The sequence below is a fragment of the Hyaena hyaena genome, unplaced genomic scaffold, assembly GCF_003009895.1.
Source record: "Hyaena hyaena isolate Hyena2069 unplaced genomic scaffold, ASM300989v1 scaffold_88, whole genome shotgun sequence".
In the NCBI taxonomy this organism is placed as follows: domain Eukaryota; kingdom Metazoa; phylum Chordata; class Mammalia; order Carnivora; family Hyaenidae; genus Hyaena; species Hyaena hyaena.
Genome location: NW_024080720.1, coordinates 76,625 through 99,758, shown reverse-complemented (window position 1 = coordinate 99,758; position 23,134 = coordinate 76,625). Strand labels below are relative to the sequence as shown.

The window sequence follows — 23,134 nt, the reverse complement described above, 5'->3', positions numbered from 1 at the left end:
ACTTGCCTATTTAATCACTCAGGATATTCATGTGCATGAATGCACATGGGTTCTGGGGGTGCCGTGGCATAGGCAAGGTTACTCTCAAATTCTAACCCCCCTCCCCATCTAGCTCCACCTTTTCTCTCCTGCTCAAGGAAGCACAGCAGAACCTCGTGAAAGTACTGTTAGTCATCCTCAATCTTCTTGGGACCACTCACACCTGATCTGCCTTTGTCAGACTGTCACGACTTCTGGGCTGAATCTCCCTTTTTTCTTTCTTTTCCAATTTTTATTTACATTCTAGTTACTTAACATTCAGTGCAATAATGGTTGCAGGAGAATTCAGGGATTCATCACTTACCTACAACACGCAGTTCTATGTGGAGCAGAAAGCAGAAGCCGCACACAAGTGGTAGTTGAAATGGTTACTTTTATGGAGACAATTTTAGGAGAAGCCAACTGATCACATTTCATTTTATGAAGCTGGTGATCTCTGGAGTTCAGTGACATGGTAGCAAAGGATGTGGGTACTGTCGCAGATAGCATCTATTAGGGCATGTATCCAAATCTCAAGGCCTCAAAGGCAGGTGGAGGAGTGGACATTGAACAGCACACTGATTACACAGGTGGCTTTTGTAGTCAGGCAGACTGCACTTGAATCCCACTTGTTTCTGTGTTCCCTTAAAACAGCTTAACCAGTCTTTTGCCTTCATCTCTAAAATGGCTGGTAGTGAGGATGGACTGAAAATGCGTATTGATTTGTAGAGGGTTCAAGATAGCACCCGTACATGGCAAAAACAAACACAAAGACATACTGATAAATTAACATTCTGGCTGTATAAAGTCACAGCTTTCATGCTGAGGATCAAATGAGCCTTTCCAAAAGAGCCACACGTTGAACTATATCTAAAAAGCAGACACTTTTGAATAATCAGTGAGTCCTAACATTCCTGCAAGCTTGGTTAACAATAAGGCTTCTTACATGTTCCTGTTGCACTGTTTTATAGAATGGTGCACTGTGCATTTTGACAACAGTGCTTTATGGGCCTGTTCTATGGCAGGCACTCCGCTGGGTTCTGTACATTATTTTACTTTGTTTGATCAGCAAAGGCCCTGGGCTCCAGGCAATATGATGGAGAGCCTGAATTGCAAAGCTATGATTTAGATGCCACGTTTCTTGGTAGAATTAGAGTCAGTTCTGCACTAAACCTTAGTTTCATTTCTAAACTCCAGAGGCTGATGGGTACAAAAAATGAGAAGCCAGTAGGGGCAGCTTGGGATGGGTCTCACCCAAATGCAATGGGAAAGCACCTTGTACTTGCAGAGTTTGAAGCAAGGATGTTTATATAATCAGAAATGTGTTTTAAAATGATATCTTGGCTACTCCTAGGAGACCATTTCATAAGATGTCAGTGTAAAGCTCTCAGCACTGAAAATACTCCCAAACCTTCTTTCGTCAGCCCAGACCTACACTCTAAACCAACAGTCTACCTGTTACATCCTATTGGTGTTAAAAAGGTGTATCTGACTTAATATGAGCAAAGCAGATTCTGAATATTCCTCCAGCCCCCACCTCAGAAAAATAATGTCTCTGTCTATCCACTGGCTTTAAGTTAAAAAATTTAAGTGCCAGTCCTATGCTCCCCTTTACTTCATGACCCACATGCAATCCACCACCAGGTGCTGCCAGCTCTCCAAGTGAGGGAGGTCTCCGTTATCTCCATTCCAGTGTGCTGCCACAACCATCCTCTGCTCTGGGCCTCTGCAGACCTAACTGGCTTTCAGCTTCCAATCCACTGGCCACAGACAGATCTTTTAACATCCAAGTCTATGTTCCTCTAAACTTCCTGGTCTTCCCTTTGTTCATTGGTGTAAATTTCTTACTCTATGGGCTCTTGCATGATGGGCTCCTCTTTCATCTACCCTTTGCTCACCAGGTTCAGCCGCACGGACATTTCTTTTCCAGTCTCTGGGCCTTTGTGGCCCTGTGCCCTCTGTGGGGAACAACCACCCCCAGCTCATGGCATAGCAGTAACTTCTCATTGTTTGGTTCAAAGAAATTCCTGCTTGTTGTGACTCAAGTGGCCTCCCACAGTTATTTATCAGCCTTTACTTTCTTTGATATGCTTGTCACAATCTAATTCTTTTCTACCTGTTGTAGCAGATAGACCCTAAGGTGGAGCCCATGATCCTGACCTGTGGTACACATGCCTTTGTGTGATCCCATCCTCTCAAGTGTGGGATTGCAACCATGGGTTAGAAGCAACCCGTGATTTCTTCTAAGCCACAGAATATGGTGCAAGGGATTATGCTACATAAGAATGTAATGTCTGCCTTGCTAAGAGAATCTCTGTCCTGGTGGCTTTGAAGAAGCAAGCTGCCAGGTGTGAGGTTCCATATAGGCTGCAGGGAACTGGATGCTACCAGTGACCATATGGGCTTGGATGTGGATCCTTGCCCAAGTGAGCCTCAAATGAGAACCCAGCCCTGGCAACACTGTGCTTGTCTTGCAAAGGACCCAGCTGAGCCAGGACTCTAAGACACTGAAAATGTGAGATAACATATGTTCTTTTAAGTCTATAGTTTGTGGTAAACTGTTACACAGCAACAGTTAATATACTTGTAAATGACTCCTGTGTTAGAAAGTGAACTTCAGGACCAGGGACCTTTTCATTTTTCATTACTGAAGCCTCAGAACCCAGCTGGGTAGATAGCACAGACAGATAATAGCAGACACTTGCATGAAGAAAAGAAACATTTAATAAACACCAACTGTTAATATTGGCAAGAATGGGTAGCTGTTATTCTCGAGGAGAGGTAAAACCACCTTTGGGGACAGGCATGGTGGTCATGGGATTCAGAAGTTTCCAGATTAAGGCCTTTATACTCTATCACAGGAAGCAGGCTTATTATTTTGTCTGCCCAGGAAATATTTCCTCTCCTCACATTCCTTTGGGAATATGCACCCCACCCTAGGTGAAACCTGTGGACCTGACCTAAACTGTCCCTGGTTCGCATGAACCAGCTCTGCCCTATCAGCATAGCCTAGCCTCCTGGCCACTGTGATTAGCTCAGGGTTGCTCACATGACCTAAGTCTGTCCAATCAGAGCCAAGCCCAAAACACTGGCTTGTACTGTGGTAAAAGAGCAGCTTCCTTGCCAGTGCAGAGTGGTGACTGTAAGGTTGATGTAAAACCAGAGCTGCTGGGACCTTCACATAAGGAGGGCCTGACCAGAAAAGCAGCTCACACGGAGGAAAGTAGTGCTGAGGGATGAAGGGAGAGAGATGCCTCAAGGTGCCACTTGAGCGCCTGAATCCAGCAGTGGCTTTTTAGTCAAGTGAAATGAACTTCCCCTTCCGCCCCCTACTTTTTAAAGCCACCTTGGGTGAAGTGTCTATCATAAAGGCTGTTACCTGGGATCTGCCATGAAAAGCAAGAGAAAGAATAAGAAGTTCTGATGTCTAGAGGGTGAAATAAAGAGTTAAGAAGCTCACCTAAATAAATATTTAATAAAATGCCACAGTAGGCCACTGAAGTAGAAATCCCATGGGATTTTAAAAGCTGGTGTAATCTTTTACCATTTTCATAGGACTTTTTGCAGATGTGGCTTAACAAAATAAGTTCTTTAAAACAATACAAAAGTGTCAAGTGCAAATACTTTAAAAAGTAATAGCACTTAACAGGACTCAACATGAAAACTATGCCTTTAGGCTTTTTCAAAAGTGCCCCTGGCCATAAAGTTAACTTTGGGCTATTTTCCAGCTTTGTCTGAGAGGCCATAATTACCAATTTGCTAGTTTTTCTGATAAAAAGCTAATAAGGCAGAAGAGCTTGTTCTGTTTTGGATCACTTCCCCCACCTTGTTTCAATAAAGTGATGAAATAAACAGCTTCCAAATTTCAGAAAGAAAGAAAGGAAGGAAGGAAGAGGGGAGGGAAGGAAGGAAAAAAGTAGGGAGGGAAAGAAGGAAATTAGAAGGAAAAAAAAGAAAAGAATGGAAAAGAAAGGAAAGAAAAGAAAAAAGAAAAAAAATCCACAGTTGCCCCAAACTGGGCCCTTGGACACAAGATCTGAGTCTTTGGGGTCAAGCTGCCAGCTGTAAGGGCTCAGAACTAGGGCCAAAGTCAAGACCGCACGTTGAGGAGAAGGAGTGAAAGGGAGGAGGAGCTGCCAAGCCACTGCAGAGGGTGGGTCAGCCAGCAGAACCACAGGGAGTCAAGAGCAACAATCCCCAAGTTGGCCCCTGTGGGACCCTACAAAAAAGTGAACAGGCTAGAGGACACATCCAGGGATTGCCTGACCACCCAGCCGCCTTCTGAATATAATCCCAAGGGCTGAGTATGATCCACAGCCTTCAAGAAGTGCTTGGAAAAAGCTCTGGCTCCGCTCAGCTGGTCATTCCTGGTAGAGCCCCTCTAAGTTTTCAGACTTCAGAGTCAGCTGACAGTCGCCACCGGAGTTTTGTTGTGTTAATAGTCTGTTTGGTAACAAGAGGAAATGGTTAGCCCTAGGGTCTCTTTATTATTTTTTATTTAAAATTTTTTAAATGTTTGTTTACTTTTGAGAGAGAGAGACAGAGCACGAGTAGGACATGGGCAGAGAAAGAGGGAGACAGAATCTGAAGCAGGCTCCAGGCTCTGGGCTGTCATCACAGAGCCTGATGTGGGGTTCAAATTCACAAATAGTGAGATCATGACCTGAGCCGAAGTTGGATGTTTAACCAACTAAACCACCCAGGCACCCCGTTTATTTATTTTTGAGAGAGAGAGATAGAGTGCAAGTGGGGGAGAGGCAGAGAGAGAGGGAGACACAGAATCCAAAGCAAGGTCCAGGCTCTGAGCTGTCAGCACTGAGCTGACGTGGGGCTCGAACCCACAAACCGTGAGATCATGACCTGAGCCAAAGTTGGAGGGTTACCCAGGGATAGGGCCCCTTTAAAGAGCTTGAGTTTGGTGGACCAACACACATTCCCAAGGCCCTGCTTGCAGATTTATACCACAAGAGCTGAGAAAACAGAGCACTCCATCTTCCAGCCTCCCTGCCAGTTTAGAGCAGCCAAATGACACAATTCTAACCAAGGGGAGAGAGCCTAGGAAAAATTGCACTTACTTGATTAAAAGGGTCAGACTCAAGTGGTGAGGGAGGTCTCATTTTTTTCTCCCTTCATCCTGCCTTGAATGTTCTTGGGTGTAGCCAGAGCCACAACAGCTTTCTTGTGGCCATGAGGTGACAAACCAATGGGCTGAGGATAGCAACACCAAAAGACAGAAGATGGCCAGCCGGTATGTAGATGACACCATGCAATTAGTCCATTTTCATAAGTAAGGACACCTTATAGTTTTATTTCTTTTTCTCTTTGTCAAAAGTTTTAGTCATGTGCTACCTTTCATTTTAAGGTCAAGATCCCATTTGCATCATGGAATAAAGTGGACAGTTCCTCTTTCTTCCCCCTATGCTTTGAATCATTTAACAAGAGGTTTCTTGAGTTTAAGAATTCACTAGTGCAAGGGTTTTCAGGGGACAACTATTTTTATAATAATATAACATGCTCAATACCTTTTTGGCTCTCATTCTCCACATAGGAACAGTGGAGGTTTTTTTTTTAAAGTTTATTTTTGAGAGAGAGAGAGACAGACAGACAGACAGACAGCACAAGTGGGGAAGAGGTAGAAAGAAAGGGAGACAGAGGATCTAAAGGATCTCTGCTGTCAGCACAGAGCTCACTGCGGGGCTTGAACTCATGAACCGTGAGATCATGACCTGAGCTGAAGTCTGAAGTTTGACCTACTAAGCCACCCAAGTGCCCCAACAGTGGAGTTATCACAGTATATATGGAACATGTGCATGACTCCATGAACCAATATTCTCCAAATGAGCAATGCATGAAGTTACAAAAACATGCACCATAGAAGATCTAATAAAAATGCAAGACATAACAGATTTTAATATAATGAAGTACAAAAAGGTCACATTTCAGTTAACCTTTGAGAAACTACTATGTATTGAGTTTTGGTATACTATCAAAGAAGAACATCCACAGTCATCTGAAAAAGCTTTTCCTCTCTTTGTCAGCCACACATTTGTGAGGCAAAGTCTGCAAAACCCAGCTGACCTCTATTAAGGCAGACATTAAAGATATTTGTGAAATGTAAACCAAGGTCACTCACTTATTTTGCATTGGGAAAATGTTATTTATAAAGATGTTATTTGTATCAACTGATAAAACTGTTCTTTTTAAAGGAATAAATATTTTTAAAATACGTTGTTAATTTCTACTACAGTAATTGTTGACACATTTAAACCACATGAACAAAAACTTGGGGAGACTCAGTAGTTTCAAGAAGGTAAAATGGGTCCAGAAAACAAAAAAGCTTGAGAACCACTGCCCTAATGAAAACAATGGGTCCAAGTGTCTTGCTTGGGAGGAGAAGGGGGCTATAAGGAGATCAAGGAGAAATCTTGGGTATCTTTTCTTTTATGTTTATTTTTGAGAGCAAGAGCATGCGCATGAGAGAGAGCATGTGAGAGCAAGCAGGGGAGGAGAGAGAGAGAGGGAGACACAGAATCAGGGGAGTAGAAGAAAGAACGAGGGAGATACAGAATCCGAAGCAGGCTCCAGGCTCTGAGCTGTCAGTACAGAACCCGATGTGGGGCTTGAACCCACAACGGTGAGATCGTGACCTGAGCCAAAGTTGAACACTCAACCGACTGAGCCACCCAAGCACCCTTCTTGGATATCATTTTAATCTCTTCGCTGATAAATAGGTGGTATTTAGATTTTGCTACTTCCTGTGGTATAGCAGAGCAGGTTCAGAAACAGAGAAAAATTTTGGCTCAGAAACATGGTTCAATAAGCCAAATTTTGGCTAATATTTTTCCTTTTATCTCCTTTGAAACAGATAGTGATCAAAACAATTTATGAGAAGCTGAATGTAACTCCACAGACATCAACCAAACAATCCTATGACAACCACCCCTGAGCCATTTTTTTTTTCCAGGAACTTATTTTATTTTATTTTACAAATAGTTTATTGTCAACTATATAACACCCGGTGCTCATCCCCACAAGTGCCCTGCTCCATGCCCATCTCCCCCCTCGCCCCCCACACCCATGAGTCCTCAGTTTGTTCTCAGCATTCAAGAGTCTCTCATGGTTTGCCTCTCTCCCTTTCCCCCACCATTTCTCCCCTTCTTCTCCCCCATGGTCCTCTGTTAAGTGCCTCCCAATCCTCCTATACATGCAAACATATGATATTTGTCCTTTTCTGCCTGACTTATTTCACTCAGCGTAACACCCTCAAGGTCCATCCATGTTGCTACACATGGCCAGATTTCATTATTTCTCACTGCCATGTAGTACTCCATCGTATAGATAAACCACATCTTCTTGATCCATTCATCTGTTGATGGACACTTAGGCTCTTTCCATGTTTTAGCTATTGTGGAGAGTGCTGCTATGAACATTGGGGTACATGTGCTCCTATGCCTCAGCATTTCTGTATCCCTTGGGTAAATTCCTAGCAGTGCTATTGCTGGGTCATAAGGGAGTTCTATTGTTAGTTTCCTGAGGAACCTCCACACTGTTTTCCAGAGGGGCTGTACCAGTTTACATTCCCACCAACAGTGTAGGAGGGTGCCCGTTTCTCCACATCCTCGCCAGCATCTAGAGTTCTCTGATTTGCTCATTTTAGCCACTCTGACTGGCGTGAGGTGGTATCTCAGTGTGGTTTTGATTTGTATTTCCCTGATGAGGAGGGATGCTGAGCATCGTTTCATGTGTCTGTTGGCCATCTGGATGTCCTCTTTGGAGAAGTGTCTGTTCATGTCTTCTGCCCATTTCTTCACTGGGTTGTTTGTTTTTCGGGCGTGTAGTTTGGTGAGTTCCTTATAGATTCTGGATATTAACCCTTTATCTGATATGTCATTTGCAACTATCTTTTCCCATTCCGTTGGTTGCCTATTAATTTTCTGGGTTGTTTCCTTGGCTGTGCAGAAGCTTTTAATCTTGATGAGGTCCCAACAGTTTATTTTTGCTCTTGATTCCCTTGCTTTTGGGGATGTGTCAAGTAAGAAGTTGCTGCGGTGGAGGTCAAGGAGGTTGTTTCCTGCTTTCTCCTCTAGGGTGTTGATAGTTTCCTGTCTCACGTTCAGGTCCTTTATCCATTTTGAGTTGATTTTTGTGCATGGTGTGAGAAAATGATCTAGTTTCATTCTTCTGCATGTTGCTGTCCAGTTCTCCCAACACCATCTGTTAAAAAGGCTGTCTTTTTTCCATTGGATATTCTTTCCTGCTTTGTCAAAGATCAGTTGGCTGTATACTTTTGGGTCCACTTCTGAGTTCTCAATTCTGTTCCATTGGTCTATGGGTCTGTTTTTGTGCCAATACCATACTGTCTTGAGGATGACAGCTTTGTAGTAGAGGCTGAAGTCTGGGATGGTGATACCTCCCGTTTTGGTTTTATTTTTCAGTATTACTTTGGCTATTCGGGGTCTTTTGTGGTTCCATACAAATTTTTGGATAGTTTGTTCTAGTTTTGAGAAGTATGCTGGTGCAATTTTGATTGGAATTGCATTGAATGTGTAGAGTGCTTTAGGTAGTAATGACATCTTAACTATATTTATTCTTCCTATCCATGAGCATGGAATGTTTTTCCATTTCTTTGTGTCTTCTTCAATTTCCTTCATAAGTTTTCTATAGTTTTCATCATACAGATCTCTTGTATCCTTGGTTAGGTTTATTCCTAGGTATTTTATGGTTTTTTGTGCAGTTGTGAATGGGATCAGTTTCTTGATTTCTCCTTCTGTTGCTCCATTGTTGGTGTATAAAAATGCAACCAATTTCTGTACATTGATTTTGTACCCTGTAACTTGGCTGAATTCTTGGATCAGTTCTAGTAGGCATCTGGTGGAGTCTGTCGGGTTTTCGATGTAGAGTATCATGTCATCTGTGAAGAATGAAAGTTTGACTTCCTCTTTGCCAATTCTGATGCCTTTTATTTCCTTTTGTTGTCTGATGGCTGATGCTAGGACTTCCAGCACTATGTTCAACAACAGTGGTGAGAGGGGACATCCCTGCTGTGTTCCTGATACCTCTGAGCTATTTTAAATTATACCCACTTCACATTTTATTTTCCAACATGAGTAACAACACGATAACACTTTGGTAAGAAGTTTAAGGGCTAGTCTACAGAAAAACAAAATTCAGGATATAGGTTCTTTTAGACCAAGGGGTGGCAAATCCCTTGGGCCAAATCCAGCCTGCTGCCTGTTTCTGTAAATAAAGTTTTACTGGAATACAGCCACGCTTGTTTTCTTATTGCCTACATTGCTTTTTGGCTACAGGAGCACAGCTGAGGAGTTACAACAGAAATCACATGGCCTGCAAAGCCTAAAATATTATCATCTGGGCCCTTACAGAAATTGTTTGCTGACTCCTGTTTTGGAGTCACTTTGGAATCTTGGTTAAGAGGCTTTAAAGTTAACTGACCTGCATTTAAGTCCCTTCTCTGCCACGATCTGCTTTGGGACTTGGCTTCATTTTGTTGTCATAGACTGGAGCTAGTACCTGCCTCACAAGGTGGTTGTGAGGATTACACAAACTTGGGCCTGGAAAGCACACAACAGAGTCCCAGGCACAGAGCAAGGGCTTGATGGGTGTTAGCTACTGTCATCAATTAAGCAAGAACTTAAATGAAGCACAATGGAGTCACATCCCATTTGGGACTTAGATTCTAAATTCAATGAGGAGAACGGATAAAAATCAAGCATTAAAAAAAAATCATCTCTAGGGGCACCTGGGTGGCTCAGTCAGTTAAGCATCCGACTCTTGATTTTGTCTCAGGTCATGATCTCATGGTTGTGGGATCGAGCCATGCACAGTGCAGAGCCCACTTGAGATTCTCTCTCTCCCTCTCTGCCCCTTTCCCACTCATGCTCACACACACTCTCTCTTTCAAAATAATTTAAAAACACATTTTTAAAAATCATCTCTGAAAATCCCTTATGAGGACAGTCCATTATAGACAAACATTGTCTCACAGTAATTTCAACATGGCTGGTTTTTTCCCCAGCATTTAAATACATCACTGTTCCTTCAGTGAAGGCCCCAGATGCAGTATAGCTGGCATTTAGGAGCCACAATGTAAGAACACAATCCACACAATCAAACACAAGATTCACACTCAGTATGGTGAGACACACACACAGACACACACACACACTCTGAAGAGCAAAGGCAATGAAGACAGATGGGAACAGCAGATTCATGGCTCCCTGTATCATCCGGAGGTACATGCATGCTGAGTGTTTCTAGCTGCCCCCCCAAAAAACCCCTTAATTTGAATTTTTGTAAATTTAATGGCATCTTTTAAAAGGAATCAGTAATAATTACTTCAGAGGGTTGCCATGACAACAAAATGAGTAATTATGTGTGGTGGTTGTTTGAAACTCCATTGTAAATTCCCATTTGATATCTGCTATAGATGGTAAACTATAAGGAACACCTGTCTCTCACAATTTTATTAACCAACCAATAATGGTTAGGGCATTATTTGTGAAAATCCCCCAAATGGTAAAGATCAAATTAGTGCAGTGACATGTATTTACCTGGGAGAAAACCAGTAGTTGACAAGGCTGGAGACCATCACGTAGGACACCATGATTGTACCCGACATGATGAGTGACACAAAGCTCAAGCCGCAGAGGACACAAAGCAGTGAGAGGCCACCCACAGAGATGACCAGTCCTAGAGGAAACCATAATTAGGAGAAGCATTCAGCTAAAACAGGTTGAAAGCTGCCAGACCCAAGGCCACTGTGCTTATGAGAGTTAACTCAGATTTTTTTAAGTGAGTAGATTTCCCATAAAGATACAGATTTCCACCATCATTTAAAAAGGAGGTAACCTAGCCACCCAACTGGGCATCACTGCAAGGCAAATACCCTTTTCCTTGCCTTGGTAGTGGTGAAATAACTCAGAACTCCATCCTCATGGCTACAGTGATATAATATCAGGGATGGACCTTGCAAAGGAAGGAAATCAGACAATATAAACGGATGTGCTACTGTTTTACAAAGACTTGCAAAATCCCGGATCAGTGTTTTTCCAAGTGTGGCCAACAACCACTGTATCAGAATCAGATACAATAGGAAGGCTTGAGAAAAATTCTGATTTTTGGACCCCACTCTAGAACTACTAAGAACAATCTCTGGATGGGGCCTGGAAGTCTCTATCTTCAAAAACACAAGTAAGACTTATATACACTCAAGTTCCAGACTACTGTTCTAAAGGCTTTATACATGCTGTTCATCCTGTTTAGAAAGTCTTTCCTTCCCCAAAGGAAACAAGAGTTGTTACATATCTTTAAATCCTGTCTTTTGTAAAACTTTGCATGGAACCACCAAAATGCAAGGGCTCCCTTCCCCTCCCTAAATTTACTTTTGCTACAGTACTCATTCATTCCTCCACTCATTCATTCATCGCTCTATCCATCAACATTATTGAACAGCTACTCTGTGAGGCTGTATTCTGCTCATCTGCCTATGATGCTTACTTTCTCCTTCAAGTATAAATTGCCTTATCTACAGTTCCCTGGGCAGGGAAACAATTCTGGGTGGTCTTAGCTCTGGAAAGTTGTAGGATAAATCAGAGGGGATTGCCTGACCCAATGGCAACCACCTCTTTGGCTAGTATTTTATGGTTTGTGATCTGAGACGAAGAGGCAAACTGAGCTCATCAGATCTGCTTTCTCAGCAATTTTATCTTAGCAACAAAAGGAGAAGTTGACATTTGGCAGTGTGACTTCAGGAGGAAAGGTGAAGAAGGGGAACACTAATACCTAGCAAGGCACCTGGCATGCAACAGGTGTTCAATAACTAGTTGTGGAATAAACAGACTGTTACCATTTATGTAGAAGCTACTAGGTGCCATGGGCTGTGCTAAATACTTTATGGAACTATGAGTTTCAATCCTTACAACAATGCTTTGACTCCCATTCTACATATGAGGAGTTTGAGGTTCAGAAACGGTAGATAACTTGTCCAAAATTGTGCTGGTGAAGGTAGGATTCTAATGTAGACTCCAGAGTCCATCTTTTAACTACTCTGATAATCTGCCTTGGTCACTGTAATTTTTCAAGAACAGGAATCTTTCATACAAGTGGCAGGTGCCAAATAAATACTATGCTCCCAACGGAATCATTTTCCAAGGGGGTGAATAGACGAGCAGGATACCTTCCAGTAAAATGACTCCCACAAGAGCAGCCAGGGAGGTAAGCACCACAAGCAGCAGGAAGAATCCAACAGGAATGGCCGACACAGCAACAAACACCAGCATAGTGAGGGCCAAAAAAGGATGCCTGTCCAGGTACTGACCCACCGGAGACTTCAGAAAGGCAACCACCTGTTGGCAAAGGAGAAAGAGCCAGATTGAACACCATGTCTGAACCCTAGGTTGATGGACTCATCTGAGCTGCAGGAAGTATATAACCAAAGGCCATAAAGTTGGATGGCTCATAAGTAATGTAACAAGTCAACAACACTAACAATTCTCCCAAGACATGAGTCACCCTGGCAATAGCTTAAGGCAGCTGTAGACAGATGGCAGGTTTGAGGGTCCCACCTCAACTTTAAGTCTTGTGAAAGTAGGAAAGACCTGGTCATGGCTCTACTGTTTAACACACACCCCCTCAGAAGAGGCTCTCAGCATATGCACACATGGATGTAAGGTACACACAATTTATCTCCTACTTCACAGCTGAAGTTTCATAGTTGAGGCTACTGAAGCACAAAGAGGTTAAGTTCGAGCTACTTGGCATTACCTGGGGGCTTGTTAGAAATGCAACATCTCAAGCCCTCCCCTACACCTGCTAAATCAGATGCTGATTGTTTCTCATGTTTATCTATTTTTGAGAGAGAGTGCAAGCAGTGAGGGCAGAGAGAAAGGGAGATAGAGGATCCAAAGCTGGCTCTGCACTGATAGCAGAGAGCCTGATGTGGGGCTTAAACTCACTAACCATGAGATCATGACTTGAGGCGAAGCCGGATACTTAACCTACTGGGCCACCCAGGTGCCCCCAGATGCTGATTTTTAATGAGATCCCCAGGTGACTTGTATACACATTAATGTCTGAGAAGCAAAGACTAGCCTAGAGTCACAGTTTCCAAGTGACAAAATCTAGGCATCCAAAGCTGAATCTCTTCATTGTTAATGTCTAATGTGTGCAATGGCTTCACCTTGTTAGGAAAAAATGCTTTTATTTTGTCAACTTGGATACCACAGTCAGGACATAGCCTCATGACTCCTGCAAACTTATGCTGTGTTAATATAACAAGCTAACTTCCTTCACCAGGCAAAAGAGTTTTTGGATCTGGCTCAACGGGAGAGGGCTGCTTTAATAAAGAACTGGTCCTAGACAAGGCTTCTCCCCTTTTCTTAAGCCCCATGCTGTCTCTCTCCTCACTACTGACATGTTGGTTTCAGTTCCCTTAAAATGTTCCATCAATAACTTTTCCCCATTGAAACTGGTCCTTCCCAGGTCTCATTCCTCAGGACCTTGCAGGCCAGCAGCTGAAATGAAGAGGAAATTCAAGCTACAGTGATCATGGATGCCACTATCCCAAACACCCAAAATACACGTGTCTCTTAATGACCCCAATGGTGGGAATCTGGAGGCAAGCTGGAAGGCAGGAGGGTTTTGTAGTTCAAGTTGATGGTGATCAAAATACAGAGCTCATGCTGCATAACTAGAAAAGGCTGTTGTTCCAAGAAGCCACTGCCCTTGGTCTTGAGACTACAGCACTGCCTCCTTAGAAGTCTCCAGGCATGACCAACTTCACATCCTGTCAGGCCACAAAAATAGCATAATGCCCACTGGCTATGCTGCCTCTAGCTCCTCCTATCTGAGAAAAGCTACCAGATTTAGCTATTCAACTTCTCTAGCCAGAGGTGACTGCACTAGGAATGCCCAGCTCACATAATCAGAACCCAATGAGATTCTCCAATTAAGGCAGCTGACAGGAGGGGCCAAGGGAGTGGGGCTGGTCCCTGGATCTGTCTTCAGTCTTGACTGCTTTCCAGCTCTGGTCCACATACATTCTTTCTTTCTTTCTTTCTTTATTTTATTTTTCTGAGAGAGAGACAGCGTGAGCAGGGGAGGGTCAGAGAGAGAGGGAGACACAAAATCTGAAGCAGGCTCCAGGCTCTGAGCTAGCTGTCAGCATAGAGCCTGACGTGGGGCTTGAACCCAAGAACCGTGAGATCATGCCCTGAGCTGAAGTCAGAAGCTTAGCCAACTGAGCCACCCAGGCACCCCTCGAGTCCACATATATTCTTATTAACTCTCTCCAACCACCCAAGGCATCATCTGACTGACTGAACTGTTTTCTATGATCCTTATAATCAAGAGACCCAGTAATCACAATGGGGAGCAGATGACGAGGGAACACCTGAATGCCAGGCTTATGAGTTTACACCCAGACCATCCACATGTGGCTATTGTGGACTTGAAATTTGGCTGATAAACTCGATTTTTAACTTAGTTTTAAATTTTAAAATGGATATATGCTTCAATCACAGGAACATTTTTAATTACATTTCAAATCAGATACGTTTCAAATAAACTTTCAATTTTATGAAATTTTTGTAAATCTCAATAGAGATGATGTATTTTCAATGGATAGTTAGTATCTGAATTGAGATGTGCAATAAGTTTATTAAAAAATGTAGACTGGGGCAGCTGGGTATCTCAGTCGGTTGAATGTCCAACTCTTGGTTTCGGCTCAGGTCAGGTCATGATCTCATGGTTGTGGGATCCAGCCCTGAGTCAGCTCCAGGCATGAAGCCTGCTTGAGACTGATCTCTCTCCTTCTGCCCCTTCCACTGCTCGTGCTGGCGCACGCTCTCTCTCTCGCTGTCTCTCAAATAAAAAAAATAGGGGTGCCAGGGTGGCTCAGTTGGTTGAGCGTCCGACTTTGGCTCAGGTCGTGATCTCATGTCTCATGGGTTCGAGCCCCATACTGGGATCTGTGCTGACAGCTCAGAGCCTGCTTCATATTCTGTGTCACCCTCTCTTTCTCTCTACCCTCCCCCACTCGTACGGTCTCTCTCTCTCTCTCAAAAATAAACATTAAAAAGTTTTAAAAATAAAGTAAAATTTTTAAAAAAACCTTGAAAAATGTAGACTATCTCATCACTAATTTTTTATATTATTACATAGTGAAATTATACTGTTTTGGATGTTTGGGGTTATAAAAATATATTACTAAAATTAATTTTACATTTCTTTTCATGCTTTTTAATAGGACTACTAGCAAATTTAAAACTCTATATACACGTTGCACAATACTTCCATTGTAAAGCACTTGTTTAAACTTTATCTAGAAAAAAAAATCAAGAGACAAACTGCTGGCATTTGAGCAGGACTATGATATAATCAAAGCATTAATTTAAGGTATATGAACCTGACAGTCATGTGCAAAAGGCAGTTATGAGGATTTGTCTGAAATCAGGCAAGAGACACTGATGGGCAAATCTAGGCTGATGGCAATATGAAAGTGGGATGACAAGAGAAAAATCAATAGGACTTGGGGACACTTTGGCTTGGGGATCCAAAAGGAGAAAAGCAGGTGTTCTTCAAGACCCTAAAGGAATCTCTTTTTTATTAGCCTCTTCTGAGTGAGGGTCCTACAACCAAGAAACAGTCATTCAGATATGCAGAGGGACCATTTTAAGATGCAATTAAGACCAGAAATTGTCTTCCCCTAGGAAGTATGGCCCTACTCATGCCAGTCTGCCATAGTAGGGGAGGATATAACTCAGTTACACCTAATAATAATACAGGAGCACCTGAGTGGCTCAGTCGGTTGAGCATTCAACTCTCAATTTCAGCTCAGGTCATGATCTAAGGGTTGTAGGATCAAGTCCCACATTGGGCTCCATGCTGAGCTTGCTTAGAATTCTCTCTTTCTCCCTCTGCCGTTCTCCCCCCACTCTCTTGCTAATATAAAAAAAAGAAATTAAAAAATAATAGAGAATCTTCATTACACTCAGGCACCAAGCACTGTTTTAAGTATTTTCAATGTATTTCCTCATTTATTTCTCCCTACAATGCTCATAGGCAGGTAAGGAGGAACTTTATTTAGAGCCAGGGAATTAGAACATAGCAATTAACTTCTCATTCATGTCAATAGAAGGGGATACAATGGGAGGATGGAAAGTGGGACATCTTACTATTCAGTAACATGAACTGCAATTTTCTATCTCCATCCTGGAAGCAGGCACAGGTCATCCACCTTGGATTTTACAGGCCAGGTGCAGTGCTGAAGAACTCAGGAATTCCAGGCTGGGACAGAGTAGCACCATTATGTGCCAGGCTCTGTGCTACAGCTTTCCTAAACAGCTCCTGACATCATCCTCACAACAAATGAGCCTGGCATTGCTTATTTCAGAGTGAGGTGATGGAGATTCAATGAGCCTAAGCAACTTGCCCAAGGTCAGACAAAGACAATTTATTTTAAACTGCACACATGAGTACGGCAGGTTCCAAAGTAGGGATAATGTGGCCAGTACTGAAGGACATGAAGGCTCCATATGGAACTATTCAGGAGACAGGCTAATTCCCTGCTGTCAGAATGCAAAAGACAATCAGTGTCCATTGACCCTTGTTACCAGAAGGGAGGAGGACAAAGGTGTCAGGATTATTTAAAACCACTGGTAAAGACCACTACAAGGTTCTGAGTAAGAGTTTATCCCAGACCTCGGTCCCTGGGTGCCCACTGGTATGTGATTCAGAGGTTAATTCAAAAATATCCTTTGTGGAAGGAATGGGCCAGCATGGGAGCAAACCTAGTGATAGGTAATCCACAAGTGAAGATGCCCTCAGGGGGCATCTGCCCAGTTCACGTTCCTTCTCTCTTCCCACCTCTCTGAACACTGCCCCCTCCCACAGTAGGTGTAGGTCCCTGAAATTATGTTTCTCTCCATGAAGAATGATGAAAAGTCCCTGCCCAGCTGCCACCAACCTGGCCACTGGTGACTTGGTCAAGCCTGATCCTAGGAATCAGAGATTCCCAGAGAAGGCCTCTTTGAAGGTTTCAGGGAGGGAGGCACAGGGAGTTGAAGGTGCCAGTCAAGGGAGTCACAATGGCCCACGTGAACGGAAGAGTTAAGAAAGCCAGGCTGTAAAGAATGAAGGTGATGCACAAGGAAAAGCTACAACTGGAAGCAACATGGCCCAGGAGGTGTTGAGAGTTACCTCTGACACCAGTGACCTGCCAGACCCTGATTCACTTCCTGCCCTCAGCTTCTCAGATAGCCTCCCATTTCCCCCAAAGTCCCAGCAGGTCTATTTGTTTGCTTAAGTTATTCTGAGCAGGTTTCTGACTCTCTCAGCCTAAAAGCAAGACAATTAAGACTTGACATTCCAGAGACTTCCTAGAAGAAATGATGGAGTTGTTTCACAAATACTCTGTGTGGAAGCAAATCTATCTGTTCTGTTCTGGAATTTAAAGGGCTAATTAACTCTGAGTAAAGGCTAAAATTGATTTGGGAGAAATAAATCATCTAAATATGCCCAAAACAAGGGTATGTTTATGTAAATTATGTCAATCTGATGGAAGTTTCTATAACACATTTTCTTACATTTTTGTTTTTTGTTGATAATTTCACCATTCAAAATGGCAGAAGTACTGTCTAGTGTTAAGTTTAAGAGGGCTGTGATGCGCCTTAAGAGAAAATACTTTATGGGGAGCCTGGGTGGCTTAGTCGGTTGAGCGTCTGACTTTCACTTAGGTCGTGATCTCGCGGTTCGTGGGTTCAAGCCCCGCGTCGGGCTCTGTGCTGACTGCCAGCTCAGAGCCTGGAGCCTGTTTCAGAGTCTGTGTCTCCCTCTCTCTCTGACCCTCCCCTGCTCATGCTGTCTCTCTCTCTCTCCTAGAAATAAATAAAAATTTAAAAAAAAAAAGAGAAAATACTTTGTTCAGGCAAGATTTATAGTGCTTCTGGCCATGAGTTTAATGTTAACGAATCAACAAAATATACCAAGTAGTCTTCAAACAGAAATACACATACAACAGGTTATATATTTATCAATTGATGAAAATGTTGTTACCATAAATTTGCCAGAACCTAATCCTGTAGTTTCCCTGGATAAATTGTGAATTCGTTGTTTGAGGTGACCTCATAGAACATAACACATATAATGAGAATCAAATGCACATGTAGATGAGCACAAGGACCTGTCCTACTAAAGCTAACTTTTCGTACAAGAGTCTCAGACTGCTGACTAGAAAGCTGCTTGGCCAATTTAAAAATAGCTTGCTAAATCCACCAAGAGGGCCAGAGGCATTTTGGGATGAGTCCAGGAAAGATCTCTACAGAATATATTGCTGTAGACTGCAAAGTGCTATCTCTTCAAATAGACCTTACGGGAATTGTGCTAATACAAAAACCAGATCACATACCAGTTCATTTTGTTACATATATGTACGTACTTTATGGATATACTGCATGGGAAAAAAAATGTTTCCAGGGAAATGCAATACAATGTTAATATTACCTCTGAGAGCTGTTGTTTTTTCAGACAAAATGCTAAGTGACATATAGAAAAAGGCAAGAAAGATAAAAATTCAAGAAAGCAGAATATACCATCTCAAGTCCCATGGCCACTGAATTGGTACTGAACACCTGAAAAGTGGCTAATTCAAATGGAGATGTGCCATTAAGTATAAAATATACACTAAAGTTTGAAGACTTACTACAAAAAAGAACGTAGAATATCTCAATGACTTTTTTCATTAGTAATTTTTTATAATGATTACATATTGAAATATTTAGATATGTTAGACTAAAAATACATTAAAATTAGTTTCATATGCTTTTTACTTTTTAAATGTGGCTACTAGAAAATTTTAAATTACATTCATGGCTCCTATCATATTTCTATTGGACAGTGGGTTTCTAGTGGAAAACTAGACTCAAATCTTGAAGTATGCTTTAGTTCCTCAGTCTTAGGGTAACAGGGCAAAATTAACAAAACAAGATGGTATCTGTGGCACAGACTGAGAGCCACCCTCTATATCCAGCTAAACAACTGCATTTACCCTGAGGGGAGACTTGTAACTAACTTTTGGTCTATGAGATGTAATTGGAAGTGTTGCATGTGTGCATGTGTGGGCGTGTGTGTGTGTGCGCACGCGCGCGCGCGTGTGTGTGTGATTTCCAGGAAATCCCTTTTAATTAGAAGTGGCTTGCAAGTCTTTCTCTCCTTCCCACCTCCATCCTATTACCTGGAATGTGAATACAATGGCTGATGCTTTAGCAGCCATCTTGGACAATGAGTTTGAAGATCACACTTTAGCCACGGCAAGGTGGTGAATTAGAAAAATTCCCAATCTACCTCAAATTTCTTCTACCTCAGAGAGAAATAACCTTCTATGCTGTTTAAGCTGGTGTTATTTTGGGATTTTCCATTACACATCCTGATTGGAAACTGACCTTTGAGTTATTCTGAATAGATGCTATCAGCAAAGACAGCTTCCTCTGCAGCTCCTGCAAGTCCTTTGAGGTACTCGGGGGCTCTTCTTTTGCCATTCTGAAACCCACTTCAGTCTCTTTAGGGGTTAATTCTTCTATCTGTAAGCTGTCCAGGGCAGGGCACAGTCAAATCTCTCATGTCACCTGTCTCTTCTTCCTTTAACTGGAGAAACAAAAAGTAACTGAAACATTAGTAGTATTCACCCAGCCAGTTCAACAAAGCTTCTACTATCTTCATGCATTGATGGTAGGTGTGCTGGTGGAGGGTAGCTTGGCAATATCTATCAAAATTTCTAAGTGCACACACCTTCCTCCAACAATTCATTCTCCAGGAATCTGAAGATAATCAAATAGGTGTATCAAAACATACAAAAGTGATATGCAGTGCAATCATACTTATGTAATAAGCAGCAAAACACTGGAAAGAAGCTAACTGTAGGAAATTGGTTAAATAAAGACAAATTCATAAAATGGAGTGTTGGTTAGTTGTAAAAATGATAATGTGGAGGGTGCCTTGGTGGCTTAGTCAGTTGAGTGTCTGACTCTTGTTTTTGGCTCAGGTCACAATCTCGTGATTAGTGAGATCCAGCCCCACATCTGGCTCTATGCTGTCAGCATAAATAGTGCTTGGGATTCTCTCTCCCTTTCTGCTTCCCCCTCCCCACCTCGTCTTCAGAATAAACAAGTAAACATTTTAAATAATGATAATATGGACATTCAGTTAGTGATATGAAAATACATCCATGGTAATAAGTAAAAAAAAGTACAAGATATCCCATACTGTTACATAAACCTATGTATTTTATGTCTAAATTCCATAGTAAAATAAAAGACTTAGAAGGATATGTATCATATAATACCAAAATGTTAATGGTATTATCTCTGGGGGCTTACCTGAAAAACTGCTGCAAAGAATATTGAAGAAAACAAGAAAAGTGAATACACTATTTCAAGTACCATAGCCTTTATCTCCCCCAGAAAGCTTTTTGTAAGCAGTTGTGGTGGTCATTTTCTTTATTCACTACCCACACTAACAGGTTGTCTTCCAGTTACACAGCATTATAAATCATTCTCTATTTACTAAATCTCCTCTTAACAAGAGAGGTGCCTCAAGAGTAGACCTAGCCACAATTATACTCCCTGACTCAACAGCCTTTAATTTCCAGGACTGTCCTAATGGCATATAATTTATAAAGCCAATTTGTTCAATTAGATAATCTATTTTTTAACCCCTATTGGATTTTCATATAAAAACATATATTGTTCTTATTTTGTATTTTCCCGAATTGTAGGGCTGGACACAATTTCTCCCTTACAAATGACCTCCTGACTACTGATAGTAAACAAGCCTCAAAGATCCTGTCACAGTGGCCAAAATTAACTGAGTGATGCTGACATTTGTTTACCATATTGACTATACCACATGGTAATTATGTGAGTTAAGGGGAAGGGGTTACTAATACCAATAGGGCCTAGAATGCAAATTAAAGTACATTTTAATTACTCCAGCTAGAGTGCTTCTGCTATAACCCCGTTTGTGAGACAGGAATCCTTTGCATAGGAAAGGACTAACTCCTCTACAGCTATATTCTGTCTTTGAAGTTACTACTGGCACAGATCCTGAATTTGGGATGTTTCCAAGACTCATGTCCCATAATTTCGTCTCTGTAGCAGGTAGAAACAAGCCCAGCTCCCCTTACTAGTCTCCAGATGCCTAGGAACCCACCCAGACCGGTTTGGGGCGTCCCATGGGAACCAGCGTGGGTCGAACGCCTTGTGCTATGGCAGTCAAATACAGCCACCTGGCTCCCAATCCCTAGACCTCCTAGTCACTCACTCTACGGAGGGGGTCTCCCCAAGTACTTAGAAGCCTCCAAATCCCAGGCAGCAACCGCTTAACACCGCGCAGCCCACAAGTTACCTGCCTTCTCCGACTTCCCCACTGACCAAAGAGATCACTAGCCAACCTCCCCGCCCCGCCCCCCGCCCCCAAGGTTCTTCCACTCCTGCTCCCCCGTCCCCCGCGGCTAACGGCTGCCCGGAGTGTTCCAGCTAGAAGGGAAAGAAGGCGCGGGAGGGGGGGGCATCTCCTGTAGGGAAAAGGAATGCTGGGCGCCTCGGGCCTACCCAGGCCGCCCCCTCCCCATCAGCTTCCAAGTCTCTCAGCCTTCGAAGCCGCGAGGCGGAGGAAGGGTCCTGCTTCTAGGGATCCACGGGTATTGGGGGAAGCGGAAGGGATGCAGGTGGAGAGGGCGGTCGGTGCATGAGAGAGCACGGAGGCTGAGAAAGGGAAGTTCACGGGCGAGTGGAGAACTGTCATTAATTTGGGAAGAAGAATCCACCTTTGTTACTTGAAGCTCCCCTCCCTGTAGTGACAAGGGAGAGGGTCCCTCGGTAGACAGGAGGGGCCTTGTGAGAAGAAGGACACCCGTTTTCATTAATCCTGGAGAAGGGGTTTGGAGACTCCCCAGCCAGGCTTTCCCAAGGGGCAGGGTCTCGGGGGTGGGATGGGGCTGACAACGCCGTTACCAAATCTAGCGGTGGATGTGAGGGGGTGTGGGTCCGTGTGTGCACTCCGAGCCCGTCTTAGGGCTTCGGAGGGGTAAGACTTCCCTTTTCACTGAACAGCGGACAGAGGACCATACCGCAGGGCACCCACTTCTCTCTCAACTGACGCCCCCACGCCTTCTCATTTGCCTCTCCCCGCGAGGGGTCTGGCCAGCCCAGGAATGCTGTACCCTAGCACCCAAACTGCGAGCTCTCACCAGTCCCGGCGGCTGAGCTTACCCGCGTCTGCGGCCGGAGCGGAGGGAGATGGGAGGAGGAGGGGAAGGTAAGGAAGGAGGAGGAGAGAAGGCTATTGGGCGCTGGCGGGAGCCGGAGCCGGCTTCCTGCCCAGCCCCGGCGGGCCACCTCCCTGCGCCCTCGCCCCGCCCCTTCCTCCGCCCCTCGGCTGCCGGCGTCAACCTCAGCTTCGCTCCGCTCGGCTCTTCCCGCCAGCTGCCGGAGGAAGCCGGAGCCGGCAAAGACGCACCCAGGCCTCGCGCGCCACGCTCTGCCAAGCGCACTCTCTCACTCAGCGTTTTGGGCCCATCCCAACAGGCCCTGAGAGGTTTACAGATGAGGAAACTGAGGCCCAAAAGGAGTTGCCCGTCCCACACCCTTGGCTTGAGGTGAGAGCGCCCGTGCAACCGCCGACACAGGTGGACTGGCCTCTGGGCACGGGTTTGCTTAGCGGCTTAGGGCGTCCCCTGCCTAAGTACCTGCACCTGAACCAACTCTTCTGGAAGCATTCCTGCAGTTCAGGGACCCCAACAATGAGGTATGGCCTTGACTGGAAGGTTTTAGGCATTTCTTCTCATGCAGTGTCATGAACCAGCGAGATCCTTAAAGATGGGTTCAGCTGGGGCTCCTGGGTGGCTCAGTTTAAGCGTCTGACTTTGGCTCAGGTCATGATCTCACCCTTCGTGGGTTCGAGCCCCGCATCGGGTGCTGTGCTCACAGCCAGCTCAGAGCCTGGAGCCTGCTTCAGATTCTGTGTCTCTCTGACTCTCCCCTGCTCACGCTCGCTCTCTCTCTCTCTCTCACTCTCTCTCAGAAATAAATAAAAAACATTAAAA

At 43.7% G+C, this 23,134-nt stretch overlaps 1 protein-coding gene and 1 non-coding gene across 8 annotated transcripts in view; one reads left to right on the top strand and one right to left on the bottom strand.

Moving 5' to 3' along the window:
- Positions 1 to 22,423, bottom strand: part of ANKS4B (ankyrin repeat and sterile alpha motif domain containing 4B) — a 68,819-nt gene extending 46,396 nt beyond the window's left edge. The window contains exons 1-5 of one of the 7 annotated variants that reach the window (XM_039234425.1): positions 22,302 to 22,423; positions 19,476 to 19,677; positions 12,215 to 12,383; positions 10,590 to 10,728; positions 3,957 to 4,461 (exon numbers count right to left, since the gene is read on the bottom strand). In XM_039234425.1, the coding sequence (XP_039090356.1) occupies positions 4,380 to 4,461; positions 10,590 to 10,728; positions 12,215 to 12,383; positions 19,476 to 19,571 (486 nt within the window). In that variant the 5' untranslated portion in view covers positions 19,572 to 19,677; positions 22,302 to 22,423 and the 3' untranslated portion in view covers positions 3,957 to 4,379. Of the gene's footprint in view, positions 1 to 3,956; positions 4,462 to 5,132; positions 5,227 to 8,891; positions 8,930 to 9,082; positions 9,591 to 10,589; positions 10,729 to 12,214; positions 12,384 to 19,475; positions 19,678 to 21,240; positions 21,357 to 22,279 lie in introns of those variants that run through there. The other 6 variants (XM_039234426.1, XM_039234428.1, XM_039234427.1 and 3 more) reach the window with 6 other exon arrangements.
- On the top strand, positions 17,730 to 17,814 carry TRNAE-UUC. Its single transcript has one exon. It is a non-coding gene; the product is annotated as a tRNA-Glu (tRNA).
- Positions 22,424 to 23,134: the final 711 nt, after the last annotated feature.